This window comes from Thamnophis elegans, chromosome 10, assembly GCF_009769535.1.
Source record: "Thamnophis elegans isolate rThaEle1 chromosome 10, rThaEle1.pri, whole genome shotgun sequence".
NCBI classification, from domain to species: domain Eukaryota; kingdom Metazoa; phylum Chordata; class Lepidosauria; order Squamata; family Colubridae; genus Thamnophis; species Thamnophis elegans.
Window position 1 is genome coordinate 71,224,382 of NC_045550.1, and position 18,968 is coordinate 71,243,349.

Consider the following 18,968-nt stretch of genomic DNA (forward strand, 5'->3'; position numbering starts at 1 on the left):
AGGGGGGGAATTTTTCTCCCCCCAGGGTTAAGGACGGACTGGATGGACTGTCCTTAGGGGGCAACATCCACAGCCATTCGGTCTTGTCAGGATTGAATGCGAGTTTGTTCACTTTCATCTAGACCCTAACAGCTTCCAGGCACTGGCACATCATACCTCATCATCCATTGAGGATTTCAAGCTGTGGAGTGTGTCATGTTTCTCCATCCAATGCACCCTCCCTTGGATGAAGGGGGGGATGACAACAGGAGGGTTGATCATAACTTGAACTTTTTCTTTTGTTCCCCAGAACCGACACCTAAACCCACGGAGCCCACTACTCCAGGTAACCCTGCCTCTCAAATTTATTTTAATGGCAACGCTTGAAGGATGTTCCTGAGACCACCCAGGTTCCCAGGGATGGGCGTAATAGGTGGCGATTGAAGGCCAATAGGATGTTCTTCTTGTTCCATTGCTAAGAAGACCTCATTCCCTTCTCCTAAGGGATGAAGGACCAACAGAGGGTTGATCCTAACTTATACCTAATACCTCATGCAGTATTTCAGGCTGATTCTGATGACTGCCAGCAGTTTGGCAGTTCAATTCTCACCAGTTCAAGGTTGACTTCCATCCTTCCAGGGTCGGTAAAACAAGGACCCAAATTGTTGGGGCAAGAGGTGGTAAACTGCTTAGAGAGAACTGTAAAGCACTAGGAAGCGGTACAAACGTCTAAGTGCTATTAGGGGGGTTGATCCTAAACCGCCTTCTTTTCTTTGTCCACCAGAACCGACACCTACAACCGCAGAGCCCACTACGCCAGGTAATCCCTCCCCTCAAATGGCAACGCTTGAAGGACGTTTCTGAAACCACCCAGGTTCCCAGGGATGGGTGTAATAGGTGGAGATTGGAGGCCAATAGGATGTTCTTCTTGTTCCATTGCTAAGAAGACCTCATTCCCTTCTCCTAAGGGATGAATGACCATCGGAGGGTTGATCATAACTTATACCTAATACTTTATGCAGTATTTCAGGCTGATTCTGATGACTGCCAGCAGTTTGGCAGTTCAATTCTCACCAGTTCAAGGTTGACTTCCATCCTTCCAGGGTCGGTAAAACAAGGACCCAAATTGTTGGGGCAAGAGGTGGTAAACTGCTTAGAGAGAACTTCTAAAGCACTAGGAAGCGGTACAAACGTCTAAGTGCTATTAGGGGGGTTGATCCTAAACCGCCTTCTTTTCTTTGTCCACCAGAACCGACACCTACAACCGCAGAGCCCACTACGCCAGGTAATCCTGCCCCCCAAACGGCAACGCTTGAAGGACGTTCCTGAGACCACCCAGGTTCCCAGGGATGGGTGTAATAGGTGGTGATTGAAGGCCAATAGGATGTCCTCTGGCCCTTCTTGTTCCACTGCTAAGAAGACCTAATTCCCTTCTCCTAAGGGATGAATGACCATCGCGGGGGTTGATCCTAACTTGAACTGTTTCCTTTCTTTACCAGAACCGACACCTACATCCACGGAGCCCACTACGCCAGGTAATCCTTCCCCTCAAATCTATTATAATGACAACGCTTGACGGACGTTCCTGAGACCACCCAGGTTCCCAGGGATGGGCATAATAGGTGGTGATTGAAGGCCAATAGGATGGCCTCTGGCCCTTCTTGTTCCATTGGTACGAACACCTAATTCCCTTCTCCTAAGGGATGAAGGACAACAGGAGGGTTGATCCTAACTTGAACTGTTTCCTTTCTTTACCAGAACCGACACCTACATCCACGGAGCCCACTACTCCAGGTAATCCTGCCCCTCCAATCTTCACTCTCATATGTTCCCCAAGACTACTGGCAAAGTGGAGGAGGGTGCTTATTAGAGGGGGTAGGAGTGGCCTCCAGATCAGGGCCCCAAAACTCTGTTGCTGCTTTCAAAAGTGCATCCTCTGCTACTCTGTCAAGTACAAAGTTTAAGTTCCTTCAACCATTTCAGGTCCTCTCCTGCCTTGTCCACGAAATATAATATGAATGTCGCTTCCCTCTTCAGGTGATATATCAACCACCCCTATATCTACATCCACAGAGAAGCCACTTCCGCCCACCCAAGGTGAGGATCTTTGAGGCCAAAGCTTAAACTTCCATCTTCCGATGGGTTTGGGGCTTTGACGTGGAGTCCTGGCAAGAGGAGAAGGGCAGGAATTGGACTGTTGTCACTTACAAGGAAAGCTTTGAGGTCCTTGGACCGTTCCAAGCAACTAAAAACGAAGGGGGCGCCCAAAGCTCCTTTGTTCCTGTCCAAAGTACGTCCTCCCATTTCCTATGAGCTCACACCGGCCGTGTCTGACCTCCCTTTCTTCTTTCCAGAGTCCTGCCTGGTGTCGGGTGACCCCCATTATTACACTTTTGACAAGCAGACGCACCACTTCATGGGCAACTGCACCTACACTCTCTCCCAACTGTGTGACCGAAACAACTCTCTGCTCCCCTACTTCAATGTGGAAGCAAGCAACGAGCACCGATGGGGCCACACACACGTCTCCTACGTGGAGAGTGTGGCCGTGGATGTCCTGGGCATCCGGGTCACCCTGGGAAAGGGAGGAAGGGTCACGGTAGGTGGAACTGCTCCTGCTGCTGCTGCTGCTGCTGAAGGAGGGCCGGGCTTTGTGGTTGGGATACGAAAGGGCACCGTTGCTCCTGAGCTGCCTAAAGTGACGCCTGAACCTCTTTCTAGGTCGATGGGGAGCCAGTCGTCGTCCCCTCCACCCCAGTGCGGGGCGTGGAGATCTTGCCCAGCGGCTTTTACACGATGGTTTCTACGGATTTTGGGTTGAGAGTCAAGTTTGACGGAGACCACCAGGTGGAAGTGTCCCTCCCCAGCACGTACAAGGGGGAGGTCTGCGGCCTGTGCGGAAACTACAACGGGGATCCTACTGACGATTTCCTCAACCCCCATGGGGAAGCAGAGCCTGACTCCACCAGCTTGGGCAACAGCTGGCTGGTGGCCAACCTCACCAGGTTTGTAGCTTCTGTCCCTGAATGGCAGCTGTTGCCCAGGATGGAGATCGTAGGGCATTAAACCGCACTGTTTCTTTTGCTACAGCTGTTCCTCTGGATCCGATCCCGTCTGCACGGAGGATGAGAAAGACACAGCCGAAAGCAGCGATTTCTGTGGGCGCCTGACAGACATCAATGGGCCATTCAGACCTTGCCATAGCCTCTTGGATCCAACGGGGCATTTTGACAGCTGCCTTTATGATCAGTGCGCCCTGCACTTGGACCCAGGCTCCCTCTGCAGGAGCTTGCAGTCCTACGCAGACGCCTGCCGGTCCCTGGGAGTTGCCATCGACCCCTGGCGGAACGCCACCTTCTGCCGTAAGTTTTCCGCCAGCCATGCCTGTAATCGGCCATGAGCATCGGGAGAGATCTATGGGAACGGGGAGGTCTGGGAATGAAGGGAAGGAGGGAGGGTGTTTTCTCTCTCTCTCCCATGGAGAGAGGCACAGATGTCGCCACGTTCTCTTTCTTGGAGACACACCGAACGTAACTCCAGCTTCTTCTGGAAGGCAAATTGAGGCTATTTGCCTGAGATGGCTGGGATCCTGAGAGCAAGGAGCGCAATCTAGGAAGACACCGCCCCCAGGGAGGGACTCGGGCCCAAGTCCATTGAGGGATGCAGTGTGTCCTTTAGAACCCAAACTCCAGCACTGGGCTCACGGAGATCTTCTTGCCTCCCGCAGCTCCTCAATGCCCACTCAACAGCCACTATGAGCCGTGCGCCAATGCCTGTCCATCCACCTGCAAGAACCCAAATGCTCCAGCCACATGCGACCTGCCATGCACAGAAGCCTGTGTGTGCGACTCCGGGTTCTTCCTCTACAATGGCACCTGTGTGCCCAGCCATCAGTGTGGGTGCTGGCACCAGGGGAAGCACTACCCAGTGGGCTCCAGCTTTTGGACCGATGACACCTGTTCCACCAAATGCAGCTGCCCCAGTCAAGGTGGCCAGCTCACCTGCTCTGCTGATTCCTGCCCTAAACATTATTACTGCGGAGTCCAAAACGGTGTCCCCAACTGCTACCCACATACATACGGGGTCTGCCGCGTCCACAACGACCCTCATTACAACACCTTTGACAAACAGACGCACCACTTCATGGGCACCTGCACCTACACCCTGGCCAAGGTCTGCGCCAATGAGACGGGGCTGCCCTACTTTAACGTGGAGGCCAAGAACGAAAACCGTGGGAATCCCTCCGTCTCTTACGTCCAGCGGGTCCTGGTGGAGGTTTACGGGCACCGGATTGAGATTCTCAAAGGACGCAAGGATCAAGTGCTGGTAAGCCAAAGCAGCTTCTCACGGCCTACCTGTGCTTTGCAATGGAAGGAAGCTACATTCCTTCCCCATTCTCTGCTGAACGGTTCTAGATTGGAAGGAGGGGTGGGGAAATCTGATTTTCTGACCTCTGGCTGAATATCAGTTTGATCAAGGACAAGTGCGAACGCAATAGTAACAGCCCCTCCTTTGATTGGTGGCCAGCTCCGATTTCTTATGGATGGGTTAATTTCTTAGGATGCTTCTTCTCCCACTGCTGGAAATATCCTCAGAGTCCCTGTTTCTGTGGGGGGACCTAGTCATGTCGAACCCAACTCTTCCCGTCCCGATCACCTCCAAAGGGTTCCTCGCTTGGGAAATGCCATCTCAAATTGTCTCTTGCTCCTTCTAGGTGGACAAAGTGCTGACCACGCTTTCTGTGCGCAAGCTGAACAACGCCCTGAGGGTGGACATCGATGGACGCTACGTCACCCTGGAAACGGATTTTGGGCTGATTGTATCTTACGACACAGATCACTCGGTGGAGATCAGGGTCCCCACCACCTTCTTCAACAAGACCTGCGGCATGTGTGGGAACTTCAACAACCTCAGGCAGGATGACAGCATGATGCCCAACGGAGAGCAAGCCCAGAACTCCAATCAGCTGGGGAACAGTTGGCAGGTGCCCAACGCAGAGTACGACCCCCCTGATTGTATAGCCAAACCACCACCACCACCTTGTCCCTCAGAGCTAAAGGATCTCTATGAGACCGAGGCCTATTGCGGACAGCTGACCAGTAGCCAGGGTCCGTTGGCAGCTTGCCATTCTGCAATCAACCCCAACAGCTTCTTCCAGAGTTGCGTCTTTGACCTGTGTGAACTGCATGGGTCCCAGCAGGCCTTGTGTGGGGCTTTGGAGGCGTACGCTGATGCCTGCCAAAGATCTGGCGTGCAGCTCCCCGACTGGAGGAATGCCACTTCCTGCAGTGAGTATTCACTTACAATACCCTAAAACTGCCCACCTTGAGTGTGGCCTTGGGCAGCGTCCCTCATTTTCTGGGTGGTTCCTGCTTTGTTTTGTAGGGGTCCCTTGCCATGATCACAGCCATTACAATGTGTGCGCCACTTCCTGTCCCGCCACGTGTTCCAATCCACTGGCTCCATGGAACTGCACCAAGCCTTGCGTGGAGGATTGCGAATGCGACAAAGGCTTTGTCCTAAGCGGAGCTCAATGTGTGCCGCAGGAGGATTGCGGCTGTGTAGATGGAGATCAATATTATGAGGTTTGTTCCCCAGCAACGTCCTCTGCGGCCACGACAGAACCTGCAGCAACTTTCACAACAGGGCAGGGTCCTCATCTTCTCCTTGGGCTTTTCTCCAACAGAAAGGAGAGACGTTCTGGCAGCCGGGTTGCGTCGGCCGATGTCGCTGCGAAGAACACGGAATCTTGTCCTGCTTCCCAGACAATTGCCAAGAAGACCAAGTCTGCAAAGTACAGAACGGCATCCTGAATTGCCACATTCAAGACAAGGACACCTGTCACATCTACGGAGACCCTCACTATGTCACCTTCGATGGGCGACTCTATCATTTCCAGGGTGGGTGCAATTACACCGCAGTGCAAATCTGCAGCAACTCCTCCGAGCGCTTCTCAATCACCACTCGCAACGAACATCGCTCCAGCCCGCACTGGACGGCTCTCAACTCAGTGGCCATCTCCCTGAGAAACATCCACCTGGCTCTGAGGAAGAACAAAGAGGTCTACGTGAGTATGGCACCCTGGAGAATTGTCTAAAGGAATGGATGGATGGATGAAATCCTGGGGTTCCCCTTCACATTGAGCCGTCCTCCCAGGAATAGATGCAGCCCGGTGGTGCCAGCTAACTTTGTGAGGAGGGGGGTTAATTGAGTGAAACCAGACATGGGGCAGGTGGTGGCCCCGTAACCCCAGGAATCCCATCCCTAGACTGACCTTTTCCCTTCCTGCAGCTGAATGGGGCCAAAGTCGACCTTCCTCTGAAGCTACAGTCAGACATTCGGGTGGAGGAACAGCTTCCGTACGTGGTGGTTGACAGTCCCCTTGGCTTTCGGGTGAAGTTTGATGGGGACCAGCAGCTGCTTATCCAAGTGGACGAGAGATACAGGGGACACCTCTGTGGGCTGTGTGGCACGTACTCGGGCAGCCAGCTGGACGATTTCCAGCAGCCAGATGGGCTGCTGGTGACCGACACCAACACATTTGGCAACAGCTGGAGAGTGGAAGATGACGGCTGGAGGCAAGTGACTGTGAACCACGGGGTGTTTTCACCACGTTTTCCCTATCGGGGCCTAGGATATGGATTGTGAAGTCGGAATCGGTCAGCCAGTGGAACCCCCTGTGCAGTAGCCTGTACAGTGATAAGAAAGCCAACCATTAGAGGAAGGGAACCCCAAAGATTTTGTGTTTAATGGGGACACAGTTGTTCCTCTTTCAATTCTTCACCACTTGCACCCTCCTCGTGCCAGAAGGAGCAGGCAAACTGAGCCACAATGTTTCACTACGTTTCTCTTTGGGCATCCAAACAAAGGGTGTTCTAATGTTGACTTTTCTCTCTCTCTCTCTCTAGCTGCCCAGGACCACCCATAGATCCACCCCACTGCGACCCTGTGCAAGAGGCAAATTTCGAAAGTCTGTGCAGAGTGATTCTGTCCTCAAGTGGGCCTTTCAGCCCCTGCCATGGCAGCCTCCCTCCTCAGCCGTACTTTGAAAGCTGCGTGTATGACCAGTGTGCCACCGGGGGAGACGGAGGGCAGTTGTGCAGGAGCCTGGAGGCCTATGCCGCTGCATGCGAACTGAACGGGGCCGACCTCGGGGACTGGGAAAAGGACACCGCCTGTGGTGAGTAGAGCTGTTGGGCGACTTGGGGGTCTTCCAGCTTGCCTGAAGGTGCAAACGGGGCAAGTGATCAGATCTCATTGAGAACACCTGTGCCTCGTTCCGCTTCTCTCCAGCCTGCAGCACCACTGGCCCAGTGAGCACTTGGGTGACATTTTCCTTTTCTCCCGTGTTCCGCTTGGAACAAAGCAGGGGCAGCAATTGCTCCTTCCTGGTGTCTTCCTTGACATTTTCCTACCTTTTGACGAAGTTGAATGTTGTGTGGAACTGTAAGACAGGAAAGGTTGAATTTCTTCCCCTCCTTAGAAGCAGCATTTGTCCTTCTACCTCATCATCCATTGAGGATTTCAAGCCGTGGAGTGTGTCATGTTTCTCCATCCAATGCACCCTCCCTTGGCTGAAGGGGAGGATGACAACAGGAGTGTTTATCATAACTTGAACTTTTTCTTTTGTTCCCCAGAACCGACACCTAAACCCACGGAGCCCACTACTCCAGGTAACCCTGCCTCTCAAATTTATTTTAATGGCAACGCTTGAAGGACGTTCCTGAGACCACCCAGGTTCCCAGGGAGGGGCGTAATACGTGGAGGTTGAAGGCTCATAGGTTGTTCCCAGCCCTTCTTGTTCCATTGCTAAGAGATTGGAGGCCAACAGGATGTCCTCTGGCCCTTCTTGTTCCATTGCTAAGAAGACCTCATTCCCTTCTCCTAAGGGATGAAGGACAACAGGAGGGTTGATCCTAACTTGAACTGTTTCCTTTCTTTACCAGAACCGACACCTACATCCACGGAGCCCACTACGCCAGGTAATCCTTCCCCTCAAATCTATTATAATGACAATGCTTGACGGACATTCCTGAGACCACCCAGGTTCCCAGGGATGGGCATAATAGGTGGAGGTTGGAGGCCAATAGGATGTCCTCTGGCCCTTCTTGTTCCATTGCTAAGAACACCTCATTCCCTTCTCCTAAGGGATGATTGACCATCGGGAGGGGGTTGATCATAACTTATACCTAATACTTCATGCAGTATTTCAGGCTGATTCTGATGACTGCCAGCAGTTTGGCAGTTCAATTCTCACCAGTTCAAGGTTGACTTCCATCCTTCCAGGGTGGGTAAAACAAGGACCCAAATTGTTGGGGCAAGAGGTTGTAAACTGCTTAGAGAGAACTGTAAAGCACTAGGAAGCGGTACAAACGTCTAAGTGCTATTAGGGGGGTTGATCCTAAACCTGCCTTCTTTTCTTTGTCCACCAGAACCGACACCTACAACCGCAGAGCCCACTACGCCAGGTAATCCCGCCCCCCAAACAGCAACGCTTGAAGGACCTTCCTGAAACCCCCCAGGTTCCCAGGGATGGGCATAATAGGTGGAGGTTGAAGGCTAATAGGATGTCCTCTGGCCCTTCTTGTTCCACTGCTAAGAAGACCTAATTCCCTTCTCCTAAGGGATGAAGGACCACCAGAGGGTTGAGCCTAACTTGAACTATTTCTTTTGTTCCCCAGAACCAACACCTACACCCACGGAGCCCACTACTCCAGGTAATCCTGCCCCTCAAATCTATTATAATGGCAACGCTTGAAGGACGTTCCTGAAACCACCCAGGTTCCCAGGAAGGGGCGTAATAGGTGGTGATTGGAGGCCAATAGGATGTCCTCTGGCCCTTCTTGTTCCATTGCTACGAACACCTAATTCCCTTCTCCTAAGGGATGAAGGACAACAGGAGGGTTGAGCCTAACTTGAACTATTTCTTTTGTTCCCCAGAACCAACACCTACACCCACAGAGCCCACTACTCCAGGTAGCCCTGCCTCTCAAATTTATTTTAATGGCAACACTTGAAGGACGTTCCTGAAACCACTCAGGTTCCCAGGGATGGGCGTAATAGGTGGAGGTTGGAGGCCAATAGGATGTCCTCTGGCCCTTCTTGTTCCATTGCTACGAACACCTAATTCCCTTCTCCTAAGGGATGAAGGACAACAGGAGGGTTGAGCCTAACTTGAACTATTTCTTTTGTTCCCCAGAACCAACACCTACACCCATGGAGCCCACTACTCCAGGTAGCCCTGCCTCTCAAATTTATTTTAATGGCAACACTTGAAGGACGTTCCTGAAACCACTCAGGTTCCCAGGGAGGGGCGTAATAGGTGGAGGTTGGAGGCCAATAGGATGTTCTTCTTGTTCCATTGCTAAGAAGACCTCATTCCCTTCTCCTAAGGGATGATTGACCATCAGAGGGTTGATCCTAACTAGGACTTTTTCTTTTCTTTACCAGAACCAACACCTACACCCACGGAGCGCACTACTCCAGGTAATCCCGCCCCTCCAATCTATTATAATTGCAACGCTTGAAGGACGTTCCTGAGACCACCCAGGTTCCCAGGGAGGGGCGTAATAGGTGGAGGTTGGAGGCCAATAGGATGTTCCCAGCCCTTCTTGTTCCATTGCTGAGAACAACTATTCCCCTTCTTCTAAGGGATGAATGACCATCGGAGGGTTGAGCCTAACTTCGCTTCTTCTCTTTCTCCAACAGAGCCAACTCCAACTCCAACACCTTCTCCTGTAGAGACAACTGTCTCAGGTAATGTGAGGCTCAGGAGAAGACCAGACAGGGAGCAACATGACCTTTACTGTCTGGTGTCCACCCCTGTGGCCTACACAATATACTCTGAAGGTCATGTGGTTCTTTCAGTAAAACCGTTTCCTCCAGAGATCACCTTTTCTCCAGTGTACCCCAAATAGATGGGGGTTCGGGGCCAATAAGGGTTTCTGCAGTCCATGTTGCTGTGTTGCTAAAAATCACATTCTTCCTCTGCTGAGGGGATGAATGGCCATTAAGAGGATTGATACTAACCTGGGTAGTTTAACCTGGGGACCACTGACTCAGGTAATGTTGTTGTTGTTAGTTGTGAAGTCATGCCTGACCCATCCTGACCCCATGGACAACGTTCCTCCCGGCCTTCATGTCCTCTACCATCCCCCAGAGTCCATTTAACCTCACACCGGCTGCTTCGGTGACCCCATCCAGCCACCTCCTTCTCTGCCGTCCCCTTCTTCTTTTGCCCTCAATCTTTTCCACCATGAGGCTCTTCTCCAGGGAGTCCTTCCTTCTCTTTAGGTGGTCAAAGGATTTGAGTTTCCTCTTCAGGATCTGGCCTTCTAAAGAGGAGCCAGGGTGGATCTCCTGTAAGACTGACCAGCCGGATGGCCTTGCCGTCCAAGGGACTCACAGGAGTCTTCTCCAGCACCAGAGTTCAAAGGCCTCCATTCTTTGGCTCTCAGCCTCCCTTATGGCCAAACTTCCACAGCCACACATTGTAACTGGGGAAATTATAGCTTTGACTATATGCCATTTTGTTGGCAGGTAATATCCCTGGTTTTTAGTAGGCTGCCTAGATTTGCCATCGCTTTCCTCCCCAGGAGCAAGCCTCTTTTAATTTCTTGGCTGCAGTCTCCACCTGCGGTGACCTTGGAGCCCAGGAAAATAAAATCCGTCACTCCCTCCATTTCTTCCACATCTATTTGCCAGGAATTGAGAGTTTTCTTAACGTTAAGTTCCAAGCCAGCTTTTGCACTCTCCTCCTTCACCAGCATCAAGGGGCTCTTTAGATGCTCTTCATTTAGAGGTAATGACTCAGGTAATGCTGGGGGTCCTAGGGGCAGTTCTTGGAGGACAGCTCTGGCCTCGATCCAACTACATGTCCCACTAGGAAAAAATGCCAGCCCTATAGTGAGCGTGGAGTCTGCCCCATAGAGGTCCTTTAGCTCATACCTTGGAAGTCATGTGGGACAATATCCATAGGGCAATCCCACTTTCCCCATTTCCCCCCCAAGGCTTTCCTCCCTTTTCACAAGGCAATGGCCAACCTTCTCTTGCTATCAAGAGGTCACATTTCATAGGAACACAGGGATGTGCCCCAACATCACTGAATTGTTCTGGAAAAGGAGGGCATTTTCACTCTCGTGTGTTCCCCAAGACTCCTGGGCAAAGTGGAGAAGGATGCTTGTTAGAGGGGATAGGAGTGGCCTCCAGATCAGGGCCCCAAAACTCTGTTGCTGCTTTCAAAAGTGCATCCTCTGCTACTCTGTCAAGTACAAAGTTTAAGTTCCTTCAACCATTTCAGGTCCTCTCCTGCCTTGTCCACGAAATATAATATGAATGTCGCTTCCCTCTTCAGGTGATATATCAACCACCCCTATATCTACAACCACAGAGAAGCCACTTCCGCCCACCCAAGGTGAGGATCTTTGAGGCCAAAGCTTAAACTTCCATCTTCCGATGGGTTTGGCGCTTTGACGTGGAGTCCTGGGAAGAGGAGAAGGGCAGGAATTGGACTGTTGTCACTTACAAGGAAAGCTTTGAGGTCCTTGGACCGTTCCAAGCAACTAAAAACGAAGGGGGCGCCCAAAGCTCCTTTGTTCCTGTCCAAAGTACGTCCTCCCATTTCCTATGAGCTCACACCGGCCGTGTCTGACCTCCCTTTCTTCTTTCCAGAGTCCTGCCTGGTGTCGGGTGACCCCCATTATTACACTTTTGACAAGCAGACGCACCACTTCATGGGCAACTGCACCTACACTCTCTCCCAACTGTGTGACCGAAACAACTCTCTGCTCCCCTACTTCAATGTGGAAGCAAGCAACGAGCACCGATGGGGCCACACACACGTCTCCTACGTGGAGAGTGTGGCCGTGGATGTCCTGGGCATCCGGGTCACCCTGGGAAAGGGAGGAAAGGTCACGGTAGGTGGAACTGCTCCTGCTGCTGCTGCTGCTGCTGAAGGAGGGCCGGGCTTTGTGGTTGGGATACGAAAGGGCACCGTTGCTCCTGAGCTGCCTAAAGTGACGCCTGAACCTCTTTCTAGGTCGATGGGGAGCCAGTCGTCGTCCCCTCCACCCCAGTGCGGGGCGTGGAGATCTTGCCCAGCGGCTTTTACACGATGGTTTCTACGGATTTTGGGTTGAGAGTCAAGTTTGACGGAGACCACCAGGTGGAAGTGTCCCTCCTCAGCACGTACAAGGGGAAGGTCTGCGGCCTGTGCGGAAACTACAACGGGGATCCTACTGACGATTTCCTCAACCCCCATGGGGAAGCAGAGCCTGACTCCACCAGCTTGGGCAACAGCTGGCTGGTGGCCAACCTCACCAGGTTTGTAGCTTCTGTCCCTGAATGGCAGCTGTTGCCCAGGATGGAGATCGTAGGGCATTAAACCGCACTGTTTCTTTTGCTACAGCTGTTCCTCTGGATCCGATCCCGTCTGCACGGAGGATGAGAAAGACACAGCCGAAAGCAGCGATTTCTGTGGGCGCCTGACAGACATCAATGGGCCATTCAGACCTTGCCATAGCCTCTTGGATCCAACGGGGCATTTTGACAGCTGCCTTTATGATCAGTGCGCCCTGCACTTGGACCCAGGCTCCCTCTGCAGGAGCTTGCAGTCCTACGCAGACGCCTGCCGGTCCCTGGGAGTTGCCATCGACCCCTGGCGGAACGCCACCTTCTGCCGTAAGTTTTCCGGCAGCCATGCCTGTAATCGGCCATGAGCATCAGGAAAGATCTATGGGAACGGGGAGGTCTGGGAATGAATGGAAGGAGGGAGGGTGTTTTCTCTCTCTCTCCCATGGAGAGAGGCACAGATGTCGCCACGTTCTCTCTCTTGAAGACACACCGAATGTAACTCACGCTTCTCCTGGAAGGCAAATTGAGGCTATTTGCCTGAGATGGCTGGGATCCTGAGAGCAAGGAGCGCAATCTAGGAAGACACCGCCCCCAGGGAGGGACTCGGGCCCAAGTCCATTGAGGGATGCAGTGTGTCCTTTAGAACCCAAACTCCAGCACTGGGCTCACGGAGATCTTCTTGCCTCCCGCAGCTCCTCAATGCCCACTCAACAGCCACTATGAGCCGTGCGCCAATGCCTGTCCATCCACCTGCAAGAACCCAAATGCTCCGGCCACATGCGACCTGCCGTGCACGGAAGCCTGCGTGTGCGACTCCGGGTTCTTCCTCTACAATGGCACCTGTGTGCCCAGCCATCAGTGTGGGTGCTGGCACCAGGGGAAGCACTACCCAGTGGGCTCCAGCTTTTGGACCGATGACACCTGTTCCACCAAATGCAGCTGCCCCAGTCAAGGTGGCCAGCTCACCTGCTCTGCTGATTCCTGCCCTAAACATTATTACTGCGGAGTCCAAAACGGTGTCCCCAACTGCTACCCACATACATACGGGGTCTGCCGCGTCCACAACGACCCTCATTACAACACCTTTGACAAACAGACGCACCACTTCATGGGCACCTGCACCTACACCCTGGCCAAGATCTGCGCCAATGAGACGGGGCTGCCCTACTTTAACGTGGAGGCCAAGAACGAAAACCGTGGGAATCCCTCCGTCTCTTACGTCCAGCGGGTCCTGGTGGAGGTTTACGGGCACCGGATTGAGATCCTCAAAGGACGCAAGGATCAAGTGCTGGTAACCCAAAGCAGCTTCTCACGGCCTACCTGTGCTTTGCAATGGAAGGAAGCTACATTCCTTCCCCATTCTCTGCTGAACGGTTCTAGATTGGAAGGAGGGGTGGGGAAATCTGATTTTCTGACCTGTGGCTGAATATCAGTTTGATCAAGGACAAGTGCGAACGCAATAGTAACAGCCCCTCCTTTGATTGGTGGCCAGCTCCGATTTCTTATGGATGGGTTAATTTCTTAGGATGCTTCTTCTCCCTCTGCTGGAAATATCCTCAGAGTCCCTGTTTCTGTGGGGGGACCTAGTCATGTCGAACCCAACTTTTCCCATCCCGATCACCTCCAAAGGGTTCCTCGCTTGGGAAATGCCATCTCAAATTGTCTCTTGCTCCTTCTAGGTGGACAAAGTGCTGACCACGCTTTCTGTGCGCAAGCTGAACAACGCCCTGAGGGTGGACATCGATGGACGCTACGTCACCCTGGAAACGGATTTTGGGCTGATTGTATCTTACGACACAGATCACTCGGTGGAGATCAGGGTCCCCACCACCTTCTTCAACAAGACCTGCGGCATGTGTGGGAACTTCAACAACCTCAGGCAGGATGACAGCATGATGCCCAATGGAGAGCAAGCCCAGAACTCCAATCAGCTGGGGAACAGTTGGCAGGTGCCCAACGCAGAGTACGACCCCCCTGATTGTAAACCACCACCAACATCACCACCTTGTCCCTCAGAGCTAAAGGATCTCTATGAGACCGAGGCCTATTGCGGACAGCTGACCAGTAGCCAGGGTCCGTTGGCAGCTTGCCATTCTGCAATCAACCCCAACAGCTTCTTCCAGAGTTGCGTCTTTGACCTGTGTGAACTGAGTGGGTCCCAGCAGGCCTTGTGTGGGGCTTTGGAGGCGTACGCTGATGCCTGCCAAAGATCTGGCGTGCAGCTCCCCGACTGGAGGAATGCCACTTCCTGCAGTGAGTATTCACTTACAATACCCTAAAAGTGCCCACCTTGAGTGTGGCCTTGGGCAGCGTCCCTCACTTTCTGGATGGTTCCTGCTTTGTTTTGTAGGGGTCCCTTGCCATGATCACAGCCATTACAATGTGTGCGCCACTTCCTGTCCTGCCACGTGTTCCAATCCACTGGCTCCATGGAACTGCACCAAGCCTTGCGTGGAGGATTGCGAATGCGACAAAGGCTTTGTCCTAAGCGGAGCTCAATGTGTGCCGCAGGAGGATTGCGGCTGTGTAGATGGAGACCAATATTATGAGGTTTGTTCCCCAGCAACATCGTCTGCGGCCCCGACAGAACCTGCAGCAACTTTCACAACAGGGCAGGGTCCTCATCTTCTCCTTGGGCTTTTCTCCAACAGAAAGGAGAGACGTTCTGGCAGCCGGGTTGCGTCGGCCGATGTCGCTGCGAAGAACACGGAATCTTGTCCTGCTTCCCAGACAATTGCCAAAAAGACCAAGTCTGCAAAGTACAGAACGGCATCCTGAATTGCCACATTCCAGACAAGGACACCTGTCACATCTACGGAGACCCTCACTATGTCACCTTCGACGGGCGACTCTATCATTTCCAGGGTGGGTGCAATTACACCGCAGTGCAAATCTGCAGCAACTCCTCCGAGCGCTTCTCCATCACCACTCGCAACGAACATCGCTCCAGCCCGCACTGGACGGCTCTCAACTCAGTGGCCATCTCGCTGAGAAACATCCACCTGGCTCTGAGGAAGAACAAAGAGGTCTACGTGAGTATGGCACCCTGGAGAATTGTCTAAAGGAATGGATGGATGGATGAAATCCTGGGGTTCCCCTTCACATTTAGCCGTCCTCCCAGAAAAGCCACCCAGGAATAGATGCAGCCCTGTGGTGCCAGGTTGCTAACTTTGTGAGGAGGGGGGGTTAACCAGACATGGGGCAGCTGGTGGCCCCGTAACCCCAGGAATCCCATCCCTAGACTGACCTTTTCCCTTCCTGCAGCTGAATGGGGCCAAAGTCGACCTTCCTCTGAAGCTACAGTCAGACATTCGGGTGGAGGAACAGCGTCCGTACGTGGTGGTTGACAGTCCCCTTGGCTTTCGGGTGAAGTTTGATGGGGACCAGCAGCTGCTTATCCAAGTGGACGAGAGATACAGGGGACACCTCTGTGGGCTGTGTGGCACGTACTCGGGCAGCCAGCTGGACGATTTCCAGCAGCCAGATGGGCTGCTGGTGACCGACACCAACACATTTGGCAACAGCTGGAGAGTGGAAGATGACGGCTGGAGGCAAGTGACTGTGAACCACGGGGTGTTTTCACCACATTTTCCCTATCGGGGCCTAGGATATGGATTGTGAAGTCGGAATCGGTTAGCCAGTGGAACCCCCTGTGCAGTAGCCTGTACTGTGATAAGAAAGCCAACCATTAGAGGAAGGGAACACCAAAGATTTTGTGTTTAATGGGGACACAGTTGTTCCTCTTTCAATTCTTCACCACTTGCACCCTCCTCGTGCCAGAAGGAGCAGGCAAACTGAGCCACAATGTTTCACTACGTTTCTCTTTGGGCATCCAAACAAAGGGTGTTTTAATGTTGACTTTTCTCTCTCTCTCTCTCTAGCTGCCCAGGACCACCCATAGATCCACCCCACTGCGACCCTGTGCAAGAGGCAAATTTCGAAAGTCTGTGCAGAGTGATTCTGTCCTCAAGTGGGCCTTTCAGCCCCTGTCATGGCAGCCTCCCTCCTCAGCCGTACTTTGAAAGCTGCGTGTATGACCAGTGTGCCACCGGGGGAGACGGAGGGCAGTTGTGCAGGAGCCTGGAGGCCTATGCCGCTGCATGCGAACTGAACGGGGCCGACCTCGGGGACTGGGAAAAGGACACCGCCTGTGGTGAGTAGAGCTGTTGGGCGACTTGGGGGTCTTCCAGCTTGCCTGAAGGTGCAAACGGGGCAAGTGATCAGATCTCATTGAGAACACCTGTGCCTCGTTCCGCTTCTCTCCAGCCTGCAGCACCACTGGCCCAATGAGCACTTGGGTGACATTTTCCTTTTGTCCCGTGTTCTGCTTGGAACAAAGCAGGGGCAGCAATTGCTCTTTCCTGGTGTCTTCCTTGACATTTTCCTACCTTTTGACGAAGTTGAATGTTGTGTGGAACTGTAAGACAGGAAAGGTTGAATTTCTTCCCCTCCTTAGAAGCAGCATTTGTCCTTCTACCTCATCATCCATTGAGGATTTCAAGCCGTGGAGTGTGTCATGTTTCTCCATCCGATGCACCCTCCCTTGGCTGAAGGGGAGGATGACAACAGGAGGGTTGATCATAACTTGAACTTTTTCTTTTGTTCCCCAGAACCGACACCTAAACCCACGGAGCCCACTACTCCAGGTAGCCCTGCCTCTCAAATTTATTTTAATGGCAACGCTTGAAGGACGTTTCTGAAACCACCCAGGTTCCCAGGGATGGGCGTAATAGGTGGCGATTGAAGGCCAATAGGATGTTCTTCTTGTTCCATTGCTAAGAAGACCTCATTCCCTTCTCCTAAGGGATGATTGACCATCAGAGGGTTGATCCTAACTAGGACTTTTTCTTTTGCTCCCCAGAACCGACACCTACACCCACGGAGCCCACTACTCCAGGTAATCCTTCCCCTCAAATCTATTATAATGGCAACGCTTGAAGGACGTTCCTGAAACCACTCAGGTTCCCAGGGATGGGCGTAATAGGTGGAGATTGGAGGCCAATAGGATGTTCTTCTTGTTCCATTGCTAAGAAGACCTAATTCCCTTCTCCTAAGGGATGATTGACCATCGGGGGGTTGATCATAACTTATACCTAATACTTTATGCAGTATTTCAGGTTGATTCTGATGACTGCCAGCAGTTTGGCAGTTCAATTCTCACCAGTTCAAGGTTGACTTCCATCCTTCCAGGGTCGGTAAAACAAGGACCCAAATTGTTGGGGCAAGAGGTGGTAAACTGCTTAGAGAGAACTTCTAAAGCACTAGGAAGCGGTACAAACGTCTGCTATTAGGGGGGTTGATCCTAAACCTGCCTTCTTTTCTTTGTCCACCAGAACCGACACCTACAACCGCAGAGCCCACTACGCCAGGTAATCCCTCCCCTCAAATGGCAACGCTTGAAGGACGTTTCTGAAACCACCCAGGTTCCCAGGGATGGGCGTACTAGGTGGAGATTGGAGGCCAATAGGATGTTCTTCTTGTTCCATTGCTAAGAAGACCTAATTCCCTTCTCCTAAGGGATGATTGACCATCGGGGGGTTGATCATAACTTATACCTAATACTTTATGCAGTATTTCAGGTTGATTCTGATGACTGCCAGCAGTTTGGCAGTTCAATTCTCACCAGTTCAAGGTTGACTTCCATCCTTCCAGGGTCGGTAAAACAAGGACCCAAATTGTTGGGGCAAGAGGTGGTAAACTGCTTAGAGAGAACTTCTAAAGCACTAGGAAGCGGTACAAACGTCTGCTATTAGGGGGGTTGATCCTAAACCTGCCTTCTTTTCTTTGTCCACCAGAACCGACACCTACAACCGCAGAGCCCACTACGCCAGGTAATCCCTCCCCTCAAATGGCAACGCTTGAAGGACGTTCCTGAAACCACCCAGGTTCCCAGGGATGGGCGTAATAGGTGGAGATTGGAGGCCAATAGGATGTTCTTCTTGTTCCATTGCTAAGAAGACCTAATTCCCTTCTCCTAAGGGATGATTGACCATCGGGGGGTTGATCATAACTTATACCTAATACTTTATGCAGTATTTCAGGTTGATTCTGATGACTGCCAGCAGTTTGGCAGTTCAATTCTCACCAGTTCAAGGTTGACTTCCATCCTTCCAGGGTCGGTAAAACAAGGACCCAAATTGTTGGGGCAAGAGGTGGTAAACTGCTTAGAGAGAACTTCTAAAGCACTAGGAAGCGGTACAAACGTCTGCTATTAGGGGGGTTGATCCTAAACCTGCCTTCTTTTCTTTGTCCACCAGAACCGACACCTACAACCGCAGAGCCCACTACGCCAGGTAATCCCTCCCCTCAAATGGCAACGCTTGAAGGACGTTTCTGAAACCACCCAGGTTCCCAGGGATGGGCGTACTAGGTGGTGATTGAAGGCCAATAGGATGTTCTTCTTGTTCCATTGCTAAGAACACCTAATTCCCTTCTCCTAAGGGATGAATGACCATCGGGGGGTTTGATCATAACTTGAACTTTTTCTTTTGTTCCCCAGAACCGACACCTACACCCACGGAGCCCACTACTCCAGGTAATCCTTCCCCTCAAATCTATTATAATGGCAACGCTTGAAGGACGTTCCTGAGATCACCCAGGTTCCCAGGGAGGGGCGTAATAGGTGGAGATTGGAGGCC

The 18,968-nt window shown here is 52.2% G+C and overlaps 1 protein-coding gene and 1 long non-coding RNA gene across 2 annotated transcripts; both read left to right on the plus strand.

Annotated features, from left to right (window-relative positions):
* The first annotated feature begins 3,472 nt into the window (after window positions 1-3,472).
* On the plus strand, window positions 3,473-14,609 carry LOC116513754 (IgGFc-binding protein-like). The gene is made up of 17 exons (XM_032224935.1): window positions 3,473-3,509; window positions 3,707-4,305; window positions 4,694-5,267; window positions 5,365-5,564; window positions 5,666-6,046; window positions 6,271-6,557; window positions 6,888-7,159; window positions 7,617-7,652; window positions 8,661-8,696; window positions 9,430-9,465; window positions 9,688-9,735; window positions 11,333-11,392; window positions 11,650-11,894; window positions 12,017-12,300; window positions 12,386-12,657; window positions 13,023-13,621; window positions 14,010-14,609. The coding sequence occupies exons 1-17, from the start codon at window positions 3,473-3,475 to the stop codon at window positions 14,607-14,609; spliced, it is 4,566 nt and encodes a 1,521-aa protein (XP_032080826.1).
* Window positions 14,610-16,357: 1,748 nt separating this feature from the next.
* LOC116513659 lies at window positions 16,358-18,865 on the plus strand. The gene is made up of 4 exons (XR_004256027.1): window positions 16,358-16,483; window positions 16,941-16,976; window positions 17,192-17,227; window positions 18,830-18,865. It is a non-coding gene; the product is annotated as an uncharacterized LOC116513659 (long non-coding RNA).
* Window positions 18,866-18,968: the final 103 nt, after the last annotated feature.

Excerpts from the sequence above, each read along its gene's own strand:
- LOC116513754 (XM_032224935.1), top strand. The coding sequence starts at position 3,473 with ATGTCGCCACGTTCTCTTTCTTGGAGACACACCGAAC. Across the intron at positions 7,653-8,660 it reads CACGGAGCCCACTACTCCAG|AACCAACACCTACACCCACG; the intron begins GTAACCCTGCCT and ends TTTGTTCCCCAG. Across the intron at positions 11,895-12,016 it reads GAAAGGGAGGAAAGGTCACG|GTCGATGGGGAGCCAGTCGT; the intron begins GTAGGTGGAACT and ends ACCTCTTTCTAG.